The sequence below is a fragment of the Lynx canadensis genome, chromosome X (assembly GCF_007474595.2).
Source record: "Lynx canadensis isolate LIC74 chromosome X, mLynCan4.pri.v2, whole genome shotgun sequence".
In the NCBI taxonomy this organism is placed as follows: Eukaryota; Metazoa; Chordata; class Mammalia; order Carnivora; family Felidae; genus Lynx; species Lynx canadensis.
In genome coordinates this window covers 31114397-31141928 of record NC_044321.2, presented here as the reverse complement: position 1 = coordinate 31141928, position 27532 = coordinate 31114397, and the positions used below count along the sequence as shown (strand labels likewise).

Here is a 27532-nt window from a genome sequence, read left to right as displayed (position 1 = left end):
ACACTGAGTAAAAAATACAGATTATAAATAGTTCATAAAGAGGGGTGGCTGTGTGGTGAAGTCAGTTAAGCACCCAACTCCTGATCTCAGCTCAGGTCATGATCTCACAGTTGGTGAGTTCAAGCCCACATCAGCCTCTGCACTGATGGCACAGAGCCTGCTTGGGATTCTCTCTCCTTCTCTCTGCCCCTCCCCTACTTGTACATGCTCGCCCTCTCTTAAAAAATAAACTTTAAAAATATAACAAACAGCTCAAAAAGTATTGAGCTGTATTATTTCATTCTAATTATAGATGTAGAAATACAAAAATATAGACACAGGAAAAGGAAGAAAAACAGAACTCTAAATATAATCAGAGGTCATTGTTAAGTAATAGGATTTATTTATTGTTTATTTTTTTCTCTCCACTCTTCTAAACTTCCCATTTAACTTTGACAGTAAACTTTAATAAACAGGAAGAGAATATCATTGGCACACCAGATTAAAATATAAGTTGATGCTGGCAAAACTTGCAAATGGTTAGTGTATATGAGAGTTGAGTAGATATTAGAATACTCTAAAAATGAGAAAGATAAACATCTTCTGAATCTCTTCAAATCACTTGTTAATTGTGCTTTTTGTCTGAATTAGAAAGACAAATTAGAAATACCTTGACAATATTTCATGAACTTCAAAGTCCTCTGCTGAAAAGATAAAAATCTAAATAATATTTATACTTTGTTATTTTCTAATAGCCTAAAGTAGGCCAAAGAAAAGTATTTGCAAGATAATTTTCAAATGAAGAAAAGATGGTCTCTCTCCTCTTGATAACCTTGCTAAAAAGTACCTATCTAGAGAGGCACCTTGATGGCTCAGTTAAGCATCCAACTTTGGCTCAGGTCATGATCTCATGGTTCATGGGTTCAAGCCCTGTGTCAAGCTCTGTGCTGACAGCTCGGAAGCTACAGCCTGCTTCGGATTCTGTGTCTCCATCTCTTTCTGCCCCTCCTCTGCTTGCACTCTATCTCTCTCAAAAATAAACAACAACAAAAACCTTTTTTTAAAGTAGCTATCTAGAGAACAAACTGGCAGTTGCCAGAGTGTAGGTGGGTGGGGGGATAGGTGATGGGGATTAAGAGTACACTTATTGTGATGAGCACTGAGTAATATATAGAATTATCAAATCATTATACCGTACACCTGAAATTAATATAAAACTGTATGTTAATTATACTTCAATATTAAAAAATAAAAAAAATTTTCTTCCAAAAAAGTAAAACTATCTAAATATCACTGTTCATTAATGTAGATGAATAATTACTTTACCAAACCTATGGAAATCAAATATAGTATAGTATGCATCTGAGTATACTTAATGTTGTGTTTAAGATGAAAAATTTCATTTTCTCTAATGTCAGAAAAGTAGCTTTTGCTACCTCATTCACTACGCTTGCCTAAAACTAGAAAAGACACAAGAGTGAACTCTGTAGATAATATCATTCCATGTGAATCACATGTGCACAAAACCTACAAAAAATATCCCAACTAATGTACTCTACTTAAAAAAGCAAAATTAGGGGCTCCTGGGTGGCTCAGTCAGTTAAGGGTCTGACTTCGGCTCAGATCATGAACTCAGGATTCATGAGTTCCAGCCCCGCTTCAGGCTCTGTGCTGACAACTGGGAGGCTGGAGCCTGCTTCAGATTCTCTGTCTCCCTCTCTCTCTGCCCCTCCCCCGCTTGTGCTCTGTTTTCCTCTCAAAAATAAATAAACATTAAAAAAAAAAGCAAAATTAATCTCTAGCATTTTCTTGAATCTAACCATGTCTTCACATTTTCTTTTCTTTTTCCTCCTGAAAGCTACATGACAGCCATCATTGTTCTTAAAATATGACTTCAATCTCAGGAAACCGTACTTCAGTGACATTACTAAGAATGGATCATTAGGCGCACCTAACCTGGGTGGCTCAGTCAGCTGAGTGTCTGACTTAGGCTCAGGTCATGACCTCACAGTCTGCGAGTTCGAGCCCTGCATAGGGCTCTCTGCTGTCAGCACAGAGCCTGCTTCAGATCCTCATCCCCCCTCTCTGCACCTCCCCCACTTGCTCTCTTTCTCTCAGAAATAAACATTTTTTAAAAAATGGACCATTAAAGATAGTACTTTGCATTCAACACACTTTCTAACTGTGTTATTATTTTTGCTTAGTTCTTTCTATTTTATACCTGTTGGGTACAAGGCATCATGCTAGTCATGCTGGAATAAAAAGTGTTTTGACATAAGAGTCTTATACTCTAACTGCCATAGAGAAGTCTGATTCTTGTTTAGGAGGATACAGCAACGTTGGTGAGGGAAACAAAGGCAAGAGAAACTTAGCTTAAATTAAATCTCCTTATAGCATGCAGCTCACTGACAGACACCTGAAACATGTAGAGCATGACCTTCCTCAAGCAACTCATGGCTGCCTGACTTCCTTAATGTTTTTGTTTTATTAAAGATTAAAAGTAACCTTATCGTAACAGTAGCTAGCCCCTCAAGGTCCTGAAAGCCTTGCTTTCAAATTCCCTAGAAACTTATACTATCCCTAACCCATACTAACTTAAAAGTCTATCATCGGTCACTCCTCACAACCCCAGTGCAGCTCTTTCTGCCCACGGTTCCTGTCCCCGTGCTTTAATAAAATCACCTTTTTGTACCAAAGATGTCTTAACAATTCTTAGCCATGTGCTCAAGAACCCCATCAACATGACTTCTCACATTGAGAGTAGCAAGAAGCTCTCTCCTGGCACTTTTGTTGCAAAACTTCTGAAGTAAAAATATATGAGAAATGGCTCCTGAAATTTTGCCAGTGGTACCCCTTGTTCCTGGGCATATTCCAGGAAAGGTGTTTTCTTTGATTTTGTTTGTTGTTTTGAAATTACTAAACATCAAGGGATACTATAAAAAGAACCAGAATCATAGGAACCCCTCTTAAATCCTCACAGCACATCTTTGGTAATTTCAAGTAGTGATTCTAAAAGCATTAAACATTTAAATATAAGTACATTTAATTGTAAGTACAAAGCACATGCTAGCTCAAATATAAGTGATTTTGGGGTTAGCCTCAACTTTCCTTCATAACATGCCATATACTGAACTTTGTAAAGAAAGTAACTGAGACCCTAGGTTCCTTGTATGTGTTTTCTGTACCTCATGAGACTCTGGAAGCATGAGCCAGACAGCTCTAGTAATTATTTTACCGAATTAAAAGGTATACCAAGGCATGTTTACAAGTAAGAAAAAGACCCACCACAAAAAGAGCTTAGATGACCTTTGAGAGCTTCTGAGTTAGGATTATCTAATTCCACTACTCCCCAGTAAAATGAGTAATAGAAAGCTGAACATACTTCTTTGGGAGAAAATGCTATGCCACATTCCAGAGATGTCCCTTCCTCTACCTCCAGAGAATATATGTCAGGAAATGCAGGGTCTGTGAAATGCCCTAAAAGACATAAAAAAGAACATTTTTTTTTAAGTCAGATACATATCTATAATACCACTGTTAAATGTGGAAAATCAAACTTTGAGAAACCTCATAGGCATGTCTATAACAATCAAAAAGCGGTTGCTAAAGTATCTGTGCAGGGCTTCATAAACTTGCTGTTGGTTAAAAAATTGCTCCTAATACCATGGTTCTAATCAGCCAAACTGACATTCAAAAATGGAACAAACATATTTAATCAGCAAATGGACGGTAAACCCAGTTTTAAAAACCTCCAAAGTTGAAGCAGCATATCACAGTGATATTCAGATGAATGTAGAAAGGAATGAAGGTCAAAGTCAGGTAATGGACCGAATCGTAGATCCAAGAAAGTGAGGGTCTCATTCTCCAGCAAAGACAGAGCAGCGAAGACCCAGACCTCCTCCTGATGGCTCCAAGGGTCCACAAAGAAGAAAAGCAGAATTTTATACAAGGTCACTCTTTGACAAAATGGAATCACTCTAGATACGAAAGCATTAGGTGAAGATAAAGAAACAACTGTCAAATAATAATGCAAACTTCAGGGTCAATAATTAAAACCACTTAAATAAATTTCTAAAAGAAGTTCCTGAAAGATCAAATGTTTGTTACAGTAGAACCTCTGTCCTCACTAAACAATTCTAAAAATCCTTTTTTCTCCCTAGAGTTTTCTGATTAACCCAAGGAATGGTAATTATTTCAATCACCTGTCAGGAAAAGAACTTCGATAACTCACTGACTGCACTCTCCTTCAACTTATTCAATTTCACTCACTTTGATGTATAACGTAAAAACCATTAGATGACTCAAAAGCCCATGAAGTGTGTATTAACACCAGCACTGTTTGTAATGTGGGAAAAGATATACATATTATACAGGAGAGAGTACCCACCTAGAATGAGTATATATCTAGAAGACAGAAAATATAATAAAAACAGAGGAATAAATATTCATAAATACATTAGGAATATATACAATAAAAATAAATTTTCATATCATTGTAATATTTATTAACATATAGTTTATGAAATGCAATAATGCAAGACAGCTTCAAAAAGTACCTCTTAAGTGCCTATAATGTACACAGCACCATATTGGGTAAGTCTAGTAGAAAAGAAAACTTACAAACATAGTCCTTGACCTCAAAGAACCCACAGTGTGGTAGGGGAGTCAAACAGGTACACAGCTCTTTTTGATACAAAACAGAAATTGTTAGTACTATAATGAGACTTACACAGTGTCCTAAATGAGTAAAGATTAAAAAAATTATTTCAACCAACTGGACAGGGATGGGGATGGGGTTAATGACTCCTAGGGACTTGTAAGGCTGAAGCTAATTTATAAAAGTGGTGGGATCACAGGCACCAGGAACAGAAGAAGAAGCATCCTAGGAGAAGGGAACCCAGGGCCACTGGAAGGAAATGTGGAACACAGTCTGGCTACAGCAGAGAGAGAGAGAGAGAGAGAGAGAGAGAGGCTGAAACCTACAAGGGGAAAGATGACTGGAAAGACAAGGTGCAGTCCTACCTAAATGGCTCTCAACACTTCCTCTCCCTTAAGTCCTCTATCCAATAATTGTGAAATGACCATGAGAAAAACCAAGTCTAATTTGTTGCAGAAGGGTAGTTATGTGGTCAAATAATAATAACAGCATACATTTTTCAGAACACTTTAAGTATAAACTTTATTGTAAATTGTTAATAATTATTAAGATCAAGGGAAGTACTCCTAGACTGTGTCAGCAGCCTGCTGCTAAGAATCACTGCCATTGGTAACAGGAAGCCAGCAAAACTTTTTTTTTAATGTCCATTTACTTATTTTGAGAGAGAAAACATGCACGCCAGCAGAGGAGGGGCAGAGAGAGAGAGAGAGAGAGAGAGAGAGAGAGAGAGAATGAATCTCAAGAAGTTTCCATGCTGTGATACCCTGACGCGGGGCTCAATCTCACAAACTGTGAGACTATGACCTGAGCACAAATCAAGAGTCAGATGCTTAGCCAACTGAGCCACCCAGGTGCCCCCCAGCAAAACTCTGTGAGCAGAGGACAGATGTGATAAGATCCTTGCTTTAAGGAGACCACTCTCTGAAAAAGGTATGAGGAGAAAAGCTTGGAGGCAAGGGAAAATTGGAAAAGATAAAGCAGTGGCCTAGAAGGGAGGCTTGACCCAGGGCTAAGGCCAAAGTGTAGAAACAAATGCCCTCTGCAGGCTAGCTTTACAGAAGAGCGAAGGGTCTGTGATCCATTGAACAAGGTGCATGAGAGTATATGAGGCAGAGGGCAAGGGTAAAGTGTTAAGCAACTGAAGTCACAATATTGAGACTGAAAAAAAAAATATAGACTTCATATGTATTTCCAACTGCCTACTGTAATCATTCCTGAGCTAGGGCACAGTGTCCTCACACAGCATACTCACCTAAACCTGATCCTCCTTCTATATTACATCAGATATGAAGTGTACTTCCAGTCACCTACCTCTTACAACCAAAAGCCGGGAAACACTGGAGCCTTGCTCCTCTTCCCTAATACCTGTGTCCACATGGTAACCAAGTCAGAGTACTTGTAATATCTCAGGACCGTGGCACTCCCTTCCTTCCCATCTCCAGCACCACTGCCTGTGTTCAGGCTTTCATCAGTTCTCACATGTAGGGCCACAATCCCTCGCTAATCTCCCTCTGGTCTTGCCCTTCTCATTCCCACATGTTCCCCCAGCCCATTCTCAACTTGGCTTCAAAAGAAAAATTAGCAAAATGTGAGCCTAAATCACACCACTGCCTGGATAATATATCCTTTAATGGTGCTGCCTAACCTCGAGGATAAAAGTCCAGAAAAGATCCTTAGTAACCTGGGTCTCACTTGCCTGTGCAGTCCAGTTCCTCCATGCTGTACACATCCTGAACTACTTGCCATATTAACTCATTTCTAGGCCTTTGCTTACACTCGTTCACATATCTCCTTTTCTTGTGTATCTCCTCCTCATTCTTCAAGACTCAGATTAGGCATCAGCTTCTCCAAGAAATCTTTCCTTACAACTGATTCTCAACGAGTTTTCCTGACATATGCTCCCTTAGCATCATGTACTGCGTTGTCTTACAGCATCTGCCATGCTATATGGTAATAACCTGATATTCTGTCCAGCTGTCCTGTTACAGGTGGTCTTCATTTATCACTTAGATTCAATAGCCATCTTGCTCTGTACTGCTCTGTCCTGAATTCTACAGGTCGATTCAGCTAGACCCCGTTGTTCTTCTGCCTCTGATTCGGTTCAACCACAGGGAGACATAGCAGTGGGATGTCAGAAGGTAGGGGGTATTTATGCTCTCATGCCTTTACTGCGTTGGCCACTGTTCTGGCAATCACTGCACTCCATTACAGCTAAAGCTCTTATCAGTTGGTCCCTCTTTCATAGTTTCACTGATCATGAGGCTCCAGTAATATCTTGCCTCCTCTTACTCCTTCAGGTGTGGAGGTAGTAGTAGCTTCCATCCCTTGTTGATTTTTTAAGTTTATTTATTTTTGGGAGAGTGAGAGATTGCACAAGCAGGGGAGGAGCAGAGAGAGAGAGAGGGAAAGAACCCAAAGCAGGGTGCAGAATCCGAGATGTCAGCAAAGAGCCTGATGCAGGCTCAAACCCATGTACCGTGAGATCATGACCTGAGCCACACGGGTGTCCCCCCTTACTGATTTCTTTTAACCCAACTCCCACCTCCATAGATAAATTCCTTCCTTAAATTCTCTTCAGTTAAACCCTTTGAATGAGTGATCTGTTGACTACTGAGACCCTGACTGATAAACTTACTGTTCACTTCTTAAGAACATAGAAAATTTCTTTTCTTTAAAGACTCAAAGCCTAGTATCTAGCCTCTAATTGGTATTCAACAAATATTTATGGAAGAAGAAATGACCAAACCAATGGTTGGCAAGATTTTTCTGTAAGGGTCCAGACACTAAATACTGTAGGCTTTTCAAGCCATATGGTTTCCATCACAACTGTTCAACTCTGCCATTATAATATGCAAGGAGCCATAAATAATATGCAAGCAAATGAGTGGGTCTGTACTCCAATAAAACTTTATGTATAAAAACACATTTCAGGCCAGATTTAGCCACAGGCCTTACTGTACCAACCGCTGGAGTAAACAAATGAAATGTCTTTATAGAAGCACCTATCTTTTGGAGCACATGGGTGGCTCAGTCAGTTAGTGTCCAACTCTTGACTGCAGTTCAGGTCATGATCTCACAGTTTGTGAGATCAAGCCCCGCATTGGGCTCTGCGCTGACAGCTTGGAGCCTGCTTAGGATTTTCTCTCTCCCTCTCTCTCTGCCGCTCCCCTGCTTGTGCTCTCTCTTCCCAAATAAATACATTAAAAACTTAAAAAAAAAAGAAGTGCCTATCTTTTAAACTTAATGTGACATAAAGATACTTAATACATGAGTAAACAGATAGCTCTCCACAGACATTTACCTGAAATTCTTGGGCAATTAAAATTAGCAATTAATAATTTCATTTTCATTTATAATATATACTTAGACATAAGAGTCTTAACTAACTATATTAAATCAACTCATAAGCATAGTTATATGTCATGCATTAGCAAAATATTCTTATATTAATATTGGTATGTTTCCAGAAATAAAACCAAGATGAGTTATAGAGTATAACCCATAAGAAAAGCATGCACTGAGTAATTAAAAACATTTAAGAACAATTGCCCTTGACTTACAGTATTTTTCAAAATCGTACCTTAAAGCAACTTAAAACTGTTTAAAAGAGTATTAATATAGTATAAAAAATATACCTAATTTACGTTGGAAGTCCAGAGAAAAACATTCAAAGTCTTGTAGATTAAATTCCACTCTGGCACGTGTTATACCTTTGTTTTTTATTATAAATGGAATAATCTGAGTAGCGCCAACATAGGTACCACTGAAGTTAAATACGCCCTAAAATTTAAAAAAGAGAAAGAATTAGAAAGCAGAGGAATATTCTATGAAAATAATGTAAGCCAAAAATTATACTTTAAGAATCTTAAAGTTCTCATCACAAGAAAAAGAATTTAACTATGCTTGGTGAAATACATTAACTGGATTTATTATGGTGATCATTTTGCAACACATACAAATATCAGATCATTATGTGGTACTCCTAAAACTAAGATAATGTTATATGTTAGTTACACCTTGATAAAAACTTTACACTGTTATTTCTTATCAAGGACATTAACTACAGTATGCTATAAAAATTGGTCACATTTTCCTTCCTTCCCCCTACCTCCTATATGTAATCAGTTACCAAATCCTGTTCATTCTGCCTCCTTCACCTCTTATCCCTAACATAATTGTATGAAGTTAGTAACTCATCACTTTTCATTTCATTTCTGACCTGAACTTTCTCCAATTCTCCCCTCCACAACTAAGTCACAAATTAAACTAACCGTAAATCTGATCATATCACTTCCTATCTTAAAATGTGATGATTCTCCTTCAATTTCCACACAAAGTCCAAATTTGTTAGCAGGGCTCATAAAGCTCATCTTGACCTTCCCCTGCCTCACCTAGCTCCACTCTTACCCCATGACTTCATACTTCAGCAAGCTATATGACCTGTCATTTCCAACCAATACCTGATGCTTCACCCTCTGTGTCTTTATCAATGTGTCCCTTCTGTTAGGAAGGCTTTTCTCTAACTTGAAATTGCCTGATAAAATATTATGTATCCTTCAAATCCCAGTTAGATAAACCAAAATTTATTATGCTGTTCTCAGAACTACTTCTCTTCCTTATATTTACTTACCATTACATCATAAAGACTGGTTATTTGTTTACAGATCTGTCTCTCCTAGTGGACCTTAGGCCTGATTCATTTTTATATTTCTAGTACCTGAAACCTAGCTTAAATATATGTAAGTCATGTTTATTGAATGTATTGTTTTTTTCATGTGCACAACTTGGTGAGTTTAAGATGCAGCTATTTTTTGTTTTTTGTTTTTTAATTTTTTTAATGTTTTTATTTATTTTAGAGAGAGAGAGACAGAATGCGAGCAGGGGAAGGGCAGAGAGAGAGAGACAGAATGCGAAACAGGTTCCAGGCTCCAAGCTGTCAGCACAGAGCCCGATGCGGGGCTCGAACTCACGAACTGTGAATCATGACCTGAGGCAAAGTTGATGCCCAACCGACTGAGCCATCCAGGCGCCCCTGCTTCCCTTATGTTAATCTGTTTTGTATCTTAAAGTCTTCATATGAGTGAAGTCATATAATTGTCTTTCTCTAATTTTGCTTAGCATAATACCCTCTAGTTCCATCCATGTAGTTGTAAATGGCAAGATTTCATTCTTTTTGATTGATGAGTAATACTCCATTGTATATATATACCACTTCTTCTTTATCCATTCATCCATCGATGGACATTTGGGCTCTTTCCATACTTTGCCTATTGTTGATAGTGCTGCTATAAACATGGGAGTTCATGTGTCCCTTCAAAACAGCATACCTGTATCCCTTGGATAAATACCTAGTAGTGCAATTGCTGGGTCGTAGGGTAGTTCTACTTTTAATTTTTGGAGGAACCTCCATACTGTTTTCCAGAGTTGCTGCACGAGTTTGCATTCCCACCAGCAGTGCAAAAGAGATCCTCTTTCTCCGCATCCTCGACCACATCGACTGTTGCCTGAGTTGTTCATGTTAGCCATTCTCACAGGTGGGAGGTGGTATCTCATTGTGGTTTTGATTTGTATTTCCCTGATGATGAGTGATGTTGAGCATTTTTTCATGTGTCGGTTGGCCATCTAGATGTCTTTTGTGGAGGAGTGTCTACTCATGTCTTTTGCCCATTTCTTCACTGGCTTATTTGTTTTTTAGGTGTTGAGTTTGATAAGTTCTTTATAGATTTTAGATACTAACCCTTTATCTGTTATGTCATTTGCAAATATCTTCTCCCATTCCGTTGGTTGCCTTTTAGTTTTGCTGATTGTTTCCTTCGCTGTGCAGAAGATTTTCATTTTGATGAGGTGCCAATAGTTCATTTTTGCTTTTGTTTCCTTTGCCTCCAGAGACGTGTTGAGTAAGAAGTTGCTGAAACCAAGGTCAAAGAGGTTTTTGCCTGCTTCCTCCTCGAAGATTTTGATGGCTTCCTGTCTTACATTGAGGTCTTTCATCCATTTTGAGTTTATTTTTGTGTATGGTGTAAGAAAGTGGTCCAGCTTCATTCTTCTGCATGTTGCTGTCCAGTTTTCCCAGCACCACCTGCTGAAGAGACTGTCTTTATTCCATTGTATATTCTTTCCTGTTTTGTCAAAGATTAGTTGGCCATACGTTTGTAGGTCCATTTCTGGGTTCTCTATTCTGTTCCATTGATCTGAGTGTCTGTTTTTGTGCCATTGAATGTATCTTAACTTCAGCAGATGTGCCAAGCATGTGCTGACATCACAAAATTCTGTAGGATTCCTCTTTTGGCAGAATTACTACATTTTAGCCTTACAGTTTCTAAGTAAAAGAATTATACATAACATTAAAGAGAAATGTTGAGGAAAATATTGCATTACGGTCAAATGGCCACTATCTGTCTCACTTATAATGTCAACCTAGTTCTACAGGTGAAATCTGTAAAATCCAATATGGGTCATAAAAGTCTGATGCTTTGTATATGCACAAAAATCACTCCTCTTTTGCCATGCTGGTCTTGTCCATATGTTCATTTGGATAAAATTTCATAATTGTTTTTAAGATACATATTCCATGCCATACAGTTATTAAATGTATTACTGACAAAGGTGCCTGGATGGCTTAGTCAGTTAAATGTCCATCTCTGGATTTCAGCTCAGGACATGATCTCATGGTTTGTGAGTCTAAGCCCCACGTTGGGCTTTGTGCTGAGAGCGTGTACCCTGCTTGGGACTCTCTCTTTCCCTCTCTCTCTGCCCCTCCCCTGCTCACTCACTCTCAAAAATAAATAAACTTTAAAAATATTTTAAAAAATAAAAATAAATATATGTATTACTGATAATATCTGGTGATGCCAGAATATTATTTTTAAAAGGCAGCTAGGCAGCTATGCTTAAAATTCAACATATTAAAGAATATTGATATATATTAATATCAAGTCTTAAAAAATTACTCGATTGTACCATAACATGCAAAACATGCCACAAATTCCTTTAGGGTGTGGAAATTAAATAGTAAAAGTCTCCATACACTTCTAATATTGTTCAAGGAGAAACACTATAGCAATGGAAAAAAGCACTCTAGATACTAAGGGTTTAGTCTCGAAGAATCACCACAGTCTTGGACAAGCCAGCCTAGTATTTGCCAATTGATGTGGACTTATCATGTCTTCAACACCAAATAAAATAAAGGTTAGAAAATTATAACTCAACGGGGCACCTGGGTGGCTCAGTCAGTTAAGTGTCTGACTTCGGCTCAGGTCATCATCTCGCGGTCCTTGAGTTCAAGCCCCCACCTAAGGCTCTGCACTAACAGCTCAGAGCGTGGAGCCTGCTTCAGATTCTGTGTGTCCCTCTCTCCCTCCCTCCCTCCCTCTCTCTCTCTCTCTCTCAAAAATACACAAACATTAAAAAAAATTAGTTAAATAAAAGAAAATTATAACTTAAAGCAAGACACTAGAATTGTGGTGATGCCATTAAAGTACAGAATAGAAATGAGGCCCTACTAGAGGCACTGGCAGCCTCATCAAGATCTGCTCAATTTAATTCAGCACCAGAATGGTGTCAGGTGCTGCAGTACTAGTGGGAGACAAAAACAGATGTGCAGATGACCTCAAAATAATATGACAAATGCTATGATGAAGATGTTCCCAGAGTTTAAGATGTTTGTAACATGTTATAAATTCCACAATGGAGGGGCATATGAGCCTGCTTTGAAGGATCAGAGTTAAATTTTTTGGGTAGATGAGACCAGACTTAATTCCTGAGAGACTTGCCAGGAAAAAAAAAAAAAAGTATGTGTGTGTATATACTCTGTCAATTGTAGGACAAAGTTTTAGCAGGGTACAGAGCAATGATTTAAAAAATAAATACAACTAGGGGTGCCTGGATGGCTCAGTCAGTTAAGCATCCGACTTCAGCTCAGGTCATGATCTCACAGTTCGTGAGTTCGAGCCCCACACGAGGCTCTGTACTGACGGTGTGGAGCCTGTCGCTCGCATCGAGTTCTGTGTCTCCCTCTTTCTGCCCTTCCTCCATCCCTGCACACTCTCTCTCTCAAAAATAAATAAACATTAAAAATACATACATACATATATACAACTATAGTTCAGAAAATGCAAATCAAGACCACAGTGAGATATCATTTTATACTTAATAGATAGATAAACATGAAGTCTTACAATACAACTTATGGAAAAAAAGGATGTGGGGTATTGGAAACTTGAGAAGAAAATATGGAAACTATCTTGTGAAGCCAAAAATGCACATATTCTGCGACTCAGCAACTCCACTCCCAGAGAAACACTGGCATTTGTACCTTGTAAGATATGTACACAAATGTTCCCAGCTGTCATGTTTGTAGTAACCAGAAAACAGAAACACTTCATTGAATGGACAGCAGAAGGGATCTACAAATTACAACAGGTCTACTACAACATAACGGACTACTAAGCAGAAGTGAGAAGGAAAAAAATACAGCTACACACAATTTAGATAAACTTTGCAAATATAATAGTCAGTTAAAAGTAACTCACCAAAGACTACACACAGCACATGTTTGTTACAAAGCTCAAAAATGAATGAGCCAGGGGCGCCTGGGTGGCTCAGCTGGTTGAGCATCCAACTTTAGCTCAGGTCACGATCTCTCGGTCTGAGAGTTCGAGCCCCGAGTCGGGCTCTGTGCTGGCAGCTCAGAGCCTGGAGTCTGCTTCAGATTCTGTGTCTAGCCACCCAGCCACCTCGTTCAGTGGTAAATAATTAAACCTTCATTTCATATTCTGCTTCATCACTTATATTACATATATAAATTTCGATGTGCCAAAGTATTATATAATAAAATATTTTTAAACATAAATGGGTTGACTAGGGACACAAAATACAAGTCACCACACTTATAAACCAGTTCCACAAATAGGTAACATACTCACCGGGTTAATTTCCACATCAGCAATCTCAACAGATCCACCAATCCTAAGGTCTATGACATTTGCATGGCGAATAGCAACCTTATTTAAGAGAAATATAAAACTTTGTAGAAACCGCATTAAAATCTCCTCGCATCTTGCTAAAGTGTTACCTGGCATTTCGTAATATTTTAAAATTCAAATACTCATACCATATTATAAATGTCACAAGATTTATTCTGACAGTTGTCATCGCATTTCTTGTTATGCAGAATTTATTCCTAAGAGGAATGAATGTTCAACTCTCAAAAACCTACACCACAAGCAGGACCAGTTCACAGCTTATGAATTTGATGACAGAGTTCTACCCATGTGACTAGATGTTATTGCCACTCCCTGTATCCCTTTTGTATTTACCTAATTTCAAGAGATTATTCAAAATTAAAACAGACAGGGCACTGAGTACAAACACTTCTTCCCATGGCGAGACACTAACATCCACAATGACCATAATAATGAAAGTAGCTAAAAAACATTGCTGAGTAAATGGGCCAGGAATCGTGCTAAATACATTGTCTCCTTTTTATTCCTCAGTATCCTGTGAGGTCGTTAATATGAATATCCTAATTTCCAACTCAGGAAAATTGAGGCTCAGAGAGGCAGAGGATTTTGCTTTTTTCTTGATGTCTCAGAACAGCAGTGGCTAAATTTGAACAAAGGACTACCTGAACACTCAACTGCCTCCGGGAAAATTAAGACAGTGAAGTAAGAATTTCGTTTCATGAATTCCTACAAAATTAGAAATGTAGATTAACTGAATATTAAAGTGTCTAAGCAAAATCTCAGAAGCACAATAACAGCATTCGCTGAAAGCCTTACCTGTATAAGAATAGAGTATAACAAGTCTGGATTTAAATCTAAATATATATCTAAGAAAGAGATATGAATGTATTTTACCCTTTCCACAGAAACTCAGTGACACTATACTTTCTGTATATTGTATGATATGAATATATTGTACCCTTTCCACAGAAAGTCAGTGACTGTACATAGGCAAATAAACTCCAAATTATCATTTGTTCAAAATTATTGGGGAAAGTTATGTGCCATTTAATCTTATTAACTAAATCAGTATATTCATAATATTATACAACTGCCAAATTTTATTTAAAGAATATATACTGTAAAAACAAAATACTTGACTAAAATCATAAAAAGCATCATTTAATGATTCAGAGGAAATTACAAATCAACATGTTCTTCATTGATGAACCCCATACATAATCTCAACTTTTCAGGGCTGTTTTTTACCCACCTCCGCATCATTTGTCATCCACTGAATCCACAACAGAAACTAACATAAAATTTGTGCCCAGGAAATAAGTGTTGAGCGGATGAATAAATGAATCTTATTATATTTTGTTAAAAAGGTAAGCATTGTAAAAACAGCATAACCTTCTAAAATACAGTAGAAATTAATCTTTTAGTAAAATCTGTATTTTAGTGGCATTATTTTTTATGTTTTCCAGAATATTATATAAAAAAATTCTGCTCAAATCTCAGACCATATACCACAATATATAATTTATAAACACCCTTCAATACATATTTCTTTTTAAAAGTAAGATACAATCATTTGATGGTTTATTTGGGACAATTTTTGGTGTTTATCACATTAATAATATTGTCAAATTATTTAAAAATTAACTGTTAGGGGAAATTAAGGATAAAATAGAGGATATATCCAAAACTATTCATTTTGATTTGATAAGTGTACCTATCATTTCTAATGTAAGTAAATGTACACAGTTGATCATTAGACTGAATATCAAGAGTATTCCATTCCTTGGGGCACCTGGGTGGCTCAGTCAGTTTAGCGTATGACTTCAGCTTAGGTCATGACCTCACGGTTTGTGAGTTTGAGCCCCGCATCTGGCTCTGTGCTGACAGCTCAGAGCCTGGAGCCTGCTTTGGATTCTGTGTCTCCCTCTCTCTCTGCCCCTCCCCCACTCATGTTCTCCCTCTCTCTCTCTCTCTCTCAAAAATAAATAAACATTAAAAAAATTTTTAAAAAAAGAGTATTCCACTCCTTGAGTTTATAATAACATTTATCAGAGACTGGTCTTATGTTTTATTTGTTCTGTTTAGTGATCACTTAGAGAAGCCTCTAAAATCAAGGTAATATCTTTTCCTATTTAAATAGCTCTAAGAATATAAACTAGTACACATTTTATGCATGCTATAAAATATAGATGTTAACACCATATAGAATTTGCCTACAATTCATAGTCATTGAAGCTACTTAGAATTAACATTCCAAAATTGATTAATTTTTCTTAAGGTATCTAGTTAAATCAAATATCTAATTAATGTCATGTAAAAAAGTCATCCTTTCCTCTATGACTAATGAAGACTTAGCACAACTTAGAGACACCAAACATCATTCTAATTTCATGTGAAAAATGCCTCATACTGATGAAAGGTATCCATTTCAACTTAGTAGAAATTTCCATTACTAACTTTCACCAAAATATTTTCTACAAATCCTCTTGCCAGGTTCTGCTAACCATTTCTATAAGATTATACAGGTAAAGTTGCTTATTTCACAGACCTCTAAAAACTGCATTTTTTAGAGGTAACTCAGCTGCTAAAAAAAATAACACAAATTTTAAAACCAATTGATTAGTATCATAAACCATTAAACCATTAAAACCCATTCCCATTAGAAGAAATCATTAAAACAAGTTTTCTAAGAATAAAACAAACACAACATTTTACAGTATTATACCTACTATTATAAATATCTAAAAACAACCAAACAAATCCACATAGACATATATAAGGTATGAATACATATATGCATAAACATACCTTTGCTCTTGTATCAAATTTTTCTGCTACAGTTGGTGTACAGGAGATATTGAGAACAGTTAGCCCCCCAAATGGAATTATTCCTTGTGATGGAACAATATTAATGGTAGACAAAAGACTCTGGTCACAAACCTGTAAGTGAAAATTTGCAGAAATGCTACATTATCCCTTTAAAGTTACTGTTCTGAAGCTTTCATAAGAAAGCTTCCAAACTACTACCTAGAGAGAGGACCCTGGGCACAGAGCATGAGATGATTTTGTAATAAGTTTTCAAACACTAGACACACAAATACACTTCAAGAAGGGTTTGTAGCCCTAACCCAGGAAACAGAAATTTCGGTAGTGGTGGCATCCAATTGAAAAAAAGATGATGAAGTTTATTGTCTGGAACGTTTTCAAGACACTGCAAAACTTACAAGGATGAGACATATCTGTTAGAGAAGATGACAAAATTCTAGATACTACTTTGATAGTTTGTCTTTTTCCTGACAGTAAATACTGAAAGCAACATTACAGGGTGGGGGGGGGGGGAGGAGAGCAAGATGATAACCCTCCCCTTCTCTGTTATCTCCTTGATAACATAATGCCTAAGATATCATTTTGATCTTCGAAAAAGTTCTAAGCACCTTACCAAAGGATTTATGGTGTGGTTTCTCAGAGGCTAATTTACAAGTATCTACCATGCTTGAAGCCAGAATAATTTAAAGGAAAATTGGTTAAGGTATTTTTGGAATGAAGGAGCAAATAGACCTCAGAAGTAGTTTTCAAGCAACAGAATAGATAAAGGTATCTGGATTTTTCTGTTTTTTTTTTTTTTTTTTTTCTTTTCGTTTGGGCAGAAGAAGACATGTAGATACAAAGCCTGAATGAAAAGTTTCAAACACTAACCTCTACTGGGAGATCTTAATATATTTTTAAGCAAAAAAAATTCTATCACCACTTTAAACACCCCTCACCCTGTAATTCAAATCAGGAACAACAAGTATAAAAAGAGTATCTTTAGAAGGATCTTGCTCTAGGTCCCAGTTTCTACCATAATAGTCCTGATGATAGAGTGAAAATGAAGAAAGAAGGAAAAACATGTAATTAAATATAGAGTTGTAATAGCAACAATGGATACTTTCTGAAGTGTTATTTTTTCAAGTTATCTTTTCAATAAGACAAAATGACAGGAAGAAAAAGAAGGGTAAGAAGAAAAAGAGAGACTAAGGGAGGGAAAAAAAGGAGAAAAAACTTCGTGTGGGAAATTACAAGGACAAAGTAGATGAAATGTACTCAGATAAGTCTCATACGAAATATTATGAGACTAATATTAGCATCAGCCAATTTATAAAGCAACACTACAGTGTTCATGGCAAAAGATTAATTCAAATTATAATGTGATCTGCTCCAAACAAGATTCCAAGATTCTACATTACCTTGAAATAAGCATGGTTTTGTCCTACATTGTGTAGAATCGCTTTCCTCCAAGTTGTTAAACCTTGAGGGCTATTACTGAAGAGGATCCTTGGCTCCAAAAATACGACCTTGGTGTGGCCAACCTAATAATAAAGGAGAAGTTATGATAGAAATAATAATAAATATTTTTATCCCCTACCAAATGACTTAAATTTTTTCAGTTTCATGGAAATTTCTAGAATATGAAGTGTTATCAGATGTTATGATGTACTTAAGAGAAAGGAAAAATAGAATGGAAGATCTAAAACGTAATGCTAAACGGAGGAAGGCAGGGGGATTAAGACAACTCAATGGAGGAAGTAAATATGAGACTTAGAATCATGTAGATTAATCACTGAAGGAGATCTTAGAAATCATCTATCCAACCATGTACAGGGTGTTACCATGTGCTCTGCAAAAGTAAAGAGTTCAAGAGTCCCCTAGCATAGGAAATAATGTGCCAAATGAAATTATACTGACACGTTTTTACTAGAAGTCTTCTCTTAGCACTTGCTATGTTGATAATGCACACTTTGCTTATCTGAGAATGAGGAGGTAGTTCACTGTGATTCAGAGTTACTTAGGCACAGAACTCCTCCTTAACCCTGCACAAATAACTTCCCCAACTACAGTATCATAGGACACTCTGTGAAAATGCTGATATTATCTATCTCTCCTATTTCACAGGAAAGGATACAATAACAAAGGGGAACTGGAACTCAAGTAGTCCAATTCCTTATTCAGTGCTCTTTATACCACATCCTATTATCTCTATCTATGATGAATTATTTATTGTCTTAGGAGGTTTTAATACTTTCTTATAATTATTTGAAGAATATGACTTGGGAAATTGGAATAATAGATTTGTAAACAAAGCTAATAGGGGCGCCTGGGGAGCTCAGTCAGTTAAGCGTCTGACTTCAGGTTAGGGATGTGATCTCACGGTTCGTGGGTTCTAGCCCGATGTCAGGCTCTGTGCTGATAGCTCAGAGCCTGGAACCTGCTCCATATTTTGTGTCTCCCTCTCTGCCTCTCTCCTGCTCACTTCTCTTTCTCTCTTTCTCTCTCTCTCTCTCTCAAAAATAAATAAAATGTTAAAAAAACATTTTAAAAATTAAAAAAATAAACAAAGCTAACATAACAAAGTGGTCAACTAAATACTTCATAAATTAATGACAATGAACATTTTGTTTAATCACTTCATGTTCCTCCATCTTTACTTTCTTAAGAAAAACACTTCACAATTCATTTAACTTTAAGGATGTCAAGAATTTATCATAAAATAACCTAACCCATTATTCTGAGATCTCAGACTTTATTTTTAAGCAATCCTAGGGTAGGAAAGTGGACACATTTTAACAAAGGGTAACAGCAAAGACTGTGGAGGCAAAGAGATCTGGATAAAAATTCCATCTAGAGCATTTACTGCATGTGTGAACTCACCGTCGTTAATTACCCACCCTAATCCCGCATTTCCTCATCCCTCAACTGAGTCATAAATACAGCCTTACAGAGTTGTTGTAAAGATTAAATTAGAAAATACATGAATAGCATTTAGCATCCTGCCTGACACAAAGTAACTAATAAATGACATTACTAATGCAAAGCCTAAACTACTAAATTGTTCATCTTTTATCTGTTAGAAAAAATACACATGGGGTATGTGAGCAAATTTATATTAGTAACTTTGTCACAGTTATGAAAGCAACAGTTAAAGAACTATGTGCATATATTCACCAAAATACATCTATAAAAATGTCAACAGAAGCACTATTATAGTAGTGATAAATCTGAAACAATCCAAATCCCCATCAGCTGTGTGATAGAAAAATGATGGTATAGTCACACAATGGAATACTATTCAGGAATGAGAATGAATACACTGTCACCACACGTTTCAGAATAGACAAAGCCCACAAACCTAATGATGAACAAAAGAAGCCAGACATAAAAGAGAACACATGTTTTGATTCCATTTAAATAAAGCTCACAACAAAGATTAATCTATGTCCTTAGAAGTAAGGATAGTGATGACTCTGAGAGGGATGGAGTGACTGGAACTGTAAATTGGGGAGGGAAGGATGGTTCTTGTGGAATATTAGTCATATGCTATTTCTTGATCTGGTTGATCTGGGTGTGAGTTACAAAGGTGCCATCAGTCTGTAAAGACTGAACAATATGGAAATCATAATATACTTTTCTGTATGTATAATATATACTGTATGTATACTATATACTTCAATAGAAAGTTTTTTAAAGAACAGTAAGTAATTTAAACATAGGGAAAAAAGTAAGGTCCTGCTGATTTCAAGCCTAGAGCAGAGGAAAGACCGTACTGATTGATGCCATCATTAAAGTGGATGAATCTCTTATCTCTTAAGGCTATGAGCTCCTTCATAGCTGAAATATTTAAGAGCATGATCATGGCCTGGAGATAGAGATGAGATGTAATAAAACAGCATTGGCTTGTTAAATTACTACCAATATTGGAAAGAAAATTTAGTACACAAGTAAAGTGGATTCTTGGTGATGACAAGGCATGAACTTAAGGCCTTCTGGGCTCTACCACAGAATGTTAAAATCAACATACTGCAGTTTTAACTTTACTCATTTTTATTATAAGCAGTATGTTCTATAAAAATAAGAATTTCCATATCTCCTTACTATGTAAATTACATGATCCATTTCACACTGAGTTATTAATTACTACTAGAATTCTAACAAGGCATTATAGGACATAAACACAATTTTTTCTATTTTTCTTTTAATGAAGTAATTGTTAAGTGGCTCTCATGCTATTTTATGTTTATAAAGGCTCTAATAACAATCTAGTACCATTGGCACCAAAGTCTTGGATTTCTGAGTTAATTCTAGGTAACACAATACCATTTTTTAGCAAAGTCTTCATTTATGGTAGAGAAGTGGTACCAAGAGGATGGGTAATTCAGTTAAAAAAATACTGCAAGGAAAATCAGTTTTACTAATACATATATACCTAACTATACACACATATATACGCCCAACCAATTTAGAGTCTTCAAAATAAAAATCATATCCAATGGAAATCATTACTTGTGCAACACATTTTAGGGTCATCGTGTTTCCTTCATTGACGTGAAGAACAAATTCTCCCCTTTCCGGAGAACTGAAACCTGGCTGCCATGTTACTTCACACTGCAAGGAGGAATATGGTTCAACAGTGCCTACAGAAGATTTAGAAAGAACAGACATGGACCATATTTTAATTGTATTTATTTTAATATCCAAAATAAGAGCTGGCATAAAAATGTAATATTATATAACAAATTATTTAAATTAAATTCAAAATATAGGGAAATACTATATGAGAGATTATCAAATGAGTACAAACCTAGAGAGTTTGATTAAAAGCTAACATGCATACCTTATTTTCCAATTTTATTAAGCAGATCAAAATATTTGACAAAAAGTATGCCAATATTTAGCAAACTTTCTCCTTCACGTTTCCCAACACTCTGAAATACTTATTAACATCACTCATTCAGTTTTCAGAGTAAAAAATTACAATTACCAGAGGCTTTTTATGTGTTCACAGTCCTAGAGATAGAACTTCTGATATTGCTACCAGTAATTAACACATTTCTATAATTCAAATGTATTGAGAACCCAGGAGATATTAGGCACATTTGGTGTGGGCTGCTTTATCTGTTTAAATTCATCATTTCCTTTGGAGTAAGAAAATAATATTTGATGGAAAGAATGACTTACAAGTTCTTCCTCCAAAGGAAAATTCAAATGCATGGAACATTAAACAGAATGATGAGTGAGTGTCACAAATATACTTTGCCTTAGGGTTAGGTACATTTTCATGCGATGGCAGTTTCCATAAATTTAAAAACATAGTGCGTACCCTCTTAGTTTTGCAGTGGTCAAGTAGAGAGATAATAAGACATGTAAAGCAATTACCATAGTGTGTGATGCCACGAAAACACCCAGTGCCAGATGTTATTGTTAATACTTCTGAGTGCCAATACTATGGTAGGCACCATAATTTATAAAAAGAAAAGAAACTGCTCAGGGAAAAACTAACAGTCTAGTGGCGTCCATCAGGATTATATTTGTCTGGGAGGAATCAAGCTGGTGGAAAAGTAGGGGGATCATTATTTCCCCCTCATCCCTCCAACACAGTTGAATTGAAGTCAGATCATCTGGAATACCCAGGAAATCAATCTGCTGAGGGGCAGAAGGATCCCCACAGGTGGAAAGAGACAGCTTAGTGGTACAGAAGCGCGTGTTTGCAAAGTGGAAGAGATAAAACAGAGAACGGATGGCATAGGTACGGAGGGGAGGGGACCCCTTCTGTGGAGAGACAAAAGGAAGTGAGGAGAGGCTGTAGACATGTGGGATTGTATTTGGACAAGAGAAAAACATCTCCAGACCATAGTCTGGGGAACCAAAAATATAGAGAGCGACAGTTTCTACTTTGCAAACAACCTTACAAGTGAAGATAGGGGTTTTCAGGGGTACGCAACTTTCTCTGGACCAGAGCCAGCTGTTTGCATGTGCCTGGGAGGGGAGGGGAGCCAGCCCCTGGGAGCTGTAGTGATCTCAGGGACACACTGGGCAAGAGCAGTCCCCTCCCTCGAGTACTGTAGGAAGAGGGTTTATTGCCCCTCCAAGGACAAAACACCCTGCAGGCGCCAACCAGAGGCTCTTTGTTGACTGGGCAGACTGGCGCTATTCCAGAATTGGGTTTTGTGGTGCAGGATCCTTTAAGACATCAGGTTTGAATCCGAGCAGAGCACCTAGGAGGCACAGGAGACTGTGGAGCAGGACAAGCTGCCCGCCAGCACTATTATGTGAGGGCTGCCTGAACAGCATGGTTTGAGACACCCTATCTGGGGAAGAGAGTTGGGGTGTTACCATTTTCCGCCCCGTCACCAACATGGCTGGGATTCAGAGAACATCACAGTGGCCCCCAGTGGGGACAGAACCCACTTATACCAAACCCTGCCACTCTGTGCTGGGTAACTACTTATCTACCAGAGCAGGACTGACCCCAACCAAACCAGATGGCCTCTGCTCCAGACCAGAACAGCCCCCAGGCACCAAGAGACAACTATCCTGATGTTTTGCATATTAGTCCGTTTCTTTTTTAATTCTTTTATTATTTTTTTCTCTTCTTTTACTTCTCTTTTTTCTTCTTTTTCCCTCTACCACCCCCCATTTCTTAAACCTCTTTCCATTGGAATCAGGCCCAGAGATCCTGATTTGATTTTTGATCAATTCTTATTTTGTGTGTGTGTGTGTGTGTGTGTGTGTGTGTATACATATATATTTTTTTCATTCTCTTTTCTGGTTGCTTGTTTGCTTCATCAGGCATTTTTACTCAATTTTTTTATACCTTTTCTGTATCTTTTTCTTCTTTATTTTCCTCTCTCTCTGGATTAAGGCTTATACTTTCTTTGATTCTCTGCCTGGTATTTTTTTCGACCCCTGTCATTTCTCTCTTTGTATGGGATAAGACTTCTTCCCCTGCCCACTTATTCCTTTTTTCCAGGGTTACTTCAATGAAAAAATCAAAGAACACCTGGTGGAAAGTCAAATCCACCACAACAAGCAGTGAGAAAAAGCAACCAAAGATGCAACAATGGATAGCATGCAACACACATCAAAAACACTTTTGGACATGCCAGGCTCTAGACAGTATGACTGCATTTTAATATAGTAGTATTCACAGGTACAGGAGTCAGAACAAGCTACTAAAACATATAAAACTAGCCAAAATGATGAAATGGAGTAATTCTCCTCAAAAGAAATTCAAGGAAGAAATGACAGCTGGAGAATGGCTCAAAAGAGATATAAACAATATATGTGAACATTAAAATAGAATAACAGTCCTAAGACTAATAGCTGGGCTTGAAAAAAGCATAGAAGATAGCAGAGAATCTATTGCTGCAGAGATCAAGGACCTAAGAAATAGTCATGATGAATTTAAAAATGCTGTAAATGAGATGCAAGATAAACTAGATGCAGTGACAGCAAGGATGAGAGAAGCAGAACATAGAATAGGTGAAATAGACGATAAAATAATGGAAAATGATGAAGCCGAGAAAAGGAGAGAAAGGAAATTACTAGACTATGAGGGAAGAATTAGAGACCTAATTGGTTCAATGAAATGAAATGAAATAATATCCTTATCACAGGCGTTCCAAAAGAAGAAAGGGGAAGAAGGTTTATTTGAACAAATTATAGCAGAGAACTTCCTTAATATAAGGAAGGACACAGATATCCAAGTCCAGGAGGCACTGAGGACTCCTTTCAAAATCAACAAAAACACGCCAACACCATGACATATCTGAGTGAAACTTACAAAATACAAAGATAAAGAGAATTCTGAAAGCAGCTATGGAAAAACAGGCCTTAATCTATAAGGGTAGACACATAAGGGTCATAAGATACCTGTCCACTGAAACTTAGGAAGTCAGAAGGGAGTGGCAGGAGATACTCAATGTGCTGAATAGAAATATATGCAGCCAAGAATCGTGTATCCAGCAAAGCTGTCATTTGGAATAGAAGGAGAGATAAAGACTTTCCTAGACAAAAACTAAAGGAGTTCATGACCACTAAGCCAGCCCTGCAGGAGGTCCTAAGGGGGACTCTGTGAGTGGAAAGCAGCAAAGACTACAAAAGACCAGAGACATCACCACAAACATGAAACCTACAGATAACACCAGGACACCAAATCCATAACTTACAATAATCACTCTGAAGGTAAATGGACTACTAAATCCCCCAATCAAAAGACATAAGGTATCAGAACAGATTTAAAAAAAAAAAAAAAAAAAAAAGATCCACCTGTATGCTGCCTGCAAGAGACTAATTTTAGACGCAAGGACACCTGCAGATTGAAAGTGAGGGGATGGAAAACCATCTATCATGCTAGTGCATGTCAAAAGAAAGCCGAGAAGCCATACTTATATCACACAAACTAGATTTAAAAATAGAGACAATAATAAAAGATGAAGAAGGACATTATATCATAATTAGGGGGCCTAACCATCAAGAAGAGCTAACAACTGTAAAAGTTTACACCCCCAACATGGAAACACACCCAAATATATAAATAAATTAATCACAAACATAAATGAACATACAGATAACAATACTGTGATTGTAGCGGACTTTAATGCTCCACTTACAACAATGGACAGAGCATCTAGGCAGATAATCAGTAAGGAAACAATAGCTATGAATGACACATTGGACCAGATGGACTTAACAGATATATTTAGAGATTTTCATTCAAAAGCAACAGAAAATCAGTAAGGAAACAATGGCTGTGAATGACACATTGGGCCAGATGAACTTAACAGATATATTTAGAACTTTTCATCCAAAACCGGCAGAATACACATTCTTCTCAAATGTACACATTCCTCAAAAAAGATCACATACTGGGGTCACAAAACAGCCCTCAACAAATATAAAAGGACTGAGATCATACTGTGCATATTTTCAAATCACAACACTATGAAACTTGAAATCAACCACAAGAAAAAATTTTAAAAGCCTCCAAATACATGGAGGTTAACTAACATCCTACTAAACAATGAATGGGCCAACCAGGAAATTAAAAAAGAAATTTAAAAATACATGAAAGCAAATGAAAATGAAAACATGACCATCCAAAACCCTTTGGGATGCAGCAAAGGCAGTAGTAAGAGGAAAATACATTGCGATCCAGGCCTATCTCAAGAAGCAAGAAAGGTCCCAAACACAGAATCTATCCTAACAGCAAAAGAAATGAGAAACACTGCAGCAAAGAAAGCCCAAAGCCAGCTGAAGAAGAAAAATAATAAATATTAGGGAAATAATAAAGATTAGAGCAGAAATAAACAATATACAGTCCAAGGAAATAGAACAGATCAATAAATCTAAGAGTCGGTTTTTGGAAAGAACAAACAACATTGATAAACCCCTAACCAGACATCTCAAAAAGAAAAGAAAGAGGACCCAAATATATAAAATCACAAATGAAAGAGGAGATCTCACAACCAACACCACAGAAATACAAACTATTAGAGAATACTATGAGAAATTATATGCCAACAAAATGGAGAAAATTTGAACAGACCCATAACCAGTGAAGAAATTAAACTGGTTATCAAAAATCTCCCAACAAATAAGAGTCCTGGGCTACATGGCTTCACAGGGCAATTTTACCAGATATTGAAAGCATAGTTAATAGCTATTCTTCTCAAGCTGATACAAAAAATAGAAACAGAAGGAAAGCTTCCGGACTCATTCTATGAAGCCAACATTACATTGATTCCCAAACCAGATAAAGACCCCATGAAAAACAAGAATTACACGCCAATAACCCCGATGAACATGGATGCAAAAATTCTCAACAAGATACTAGCAAATCAAATTCAACAGTATATTAAAAGAATTATTCACATGAACAAGGGGACTTCATTCCTGGGCTGCAGGACTGATTTATAATTCACAAATCAATCAATGTGATACATCACGTAAATGGAAGAACAGATAAAAACCAAATGATCCTGTCAATAGATGCAGAATAAGCATTTGACAAAGTACAACATCCTTGATAAAAACCCTCAAGAAAGTAGGTATAGAAGGTACATACTTTAATATCATAAAAGCCATATATCAAAGTCCCACAGCTAGTATCATCCTCCATGGGGAAAAACTAAGAGCTTTCCCCCTGAGATCAGGAACATGCGAGGGATGTCCACTCTCACCACTGTTGTTTAACACAGTGTTAGAAGTCCCAGTCTCAGCAATGAGACAACAGAATGAAATAAAAGCATCCAAATTGGCAAAAAAGAAGTCAAACTCTCACTTTTTGTAGATGATGTAATACTGTACATGGAAAACCTGAAAGATTCCAGCAAAAAAGTGCAAGAACTGATACATGAATTCAGCGAAGTTGCAGCATATAAAATCAATGTACAGAAATTGGTTGCATTTCTATACACCAATAATAAAGCAACAGAAAAAGATATCAAGAAATCAATTCTATTTACAATTGTATCAGGAACCATAAAATATCTAGGAATAAACCTAACCATAGAAGTAAAAGATCTATATGCTGAAAACTACACAAAGCTTATGAAAGAAATTGAAGAAGACACAAAGAAATGGATAAACATCCCATGGATTGGAAGAAGAAATATTGTTAAAATATCGATACTACCCAAAGCAATCTACTCATACAATGCAATCCCAATCAAATTAGCCCCAGCATTCTTCACAGAGCTAAAACAAACAGTCCTAAAATGTGAATGGAACCACAAAAGACCCCAAATAGCCATAGTAATATTGAAAAAGAAAACCAAAGCAGGAGGCATCACAGTTCCAGGCTTTAGCCTCTACTACCAAGCTGTAAGCATCAAGAAAGTATTTATTGTATTGGCATAAAAAAAGACACACAGACCAATGGAGTAGAATAGAGAACCCAGAATTGGACCCACAAATGTATGGCCAACTAATCTTTGACAAAGCAGGAAAGAGCATCCGATGGAAAAAAGACAGTCTCTCTAACAAATGGTGCTGGGAGAATTGGACAGCAACATGCAGAAGAATGAAATTACACCACTTTCTTACAACAAAGACAAAAATAAACTCAAAATGTATGAAAGACCTGAATGTGAGACAGGAAACCATCAAAACCCTAGAG

The 27532-nt window shown here is 36.9% G+C and overlaps 1 protein-coding gene across 1 annotated transcript in view; it reads right to left on the bottom strand.

Moving 5' to 3' along the window:
* The window catches only part of CFAP47 (cilia and flagella associated protein 47), a 550869-nt gene that overhangs the window by 460078 nt on the left and 63259 nt on the right, over positions 1–27532 (bottom strand). Inside the window, exons 16-21 of the mRNA XM_030305764.1 lie at positions 20917–21047; positions 17826–17948; positions 16408–16539; positions 13561–13638; positions 8272–8416; positions 3362–3456 (exon numbers count right to left, since the gene is read on the bottom strand). Of these exons, the coding sequence (XP_030161624.1) occupies positions 3362–3456; positions 8272–8416; positions 13561–13638; positions 16408–16539; positions 17826–17948; positions 20917–21047 (704 nt within the window). The remainder of the gene's footprint in view (positions 1–3361; positions 3457–8271; positions 8417–13560; positions 13639–16407; positions 16540–17825; positions 17949–20916; positions 21048–27532) is intronic.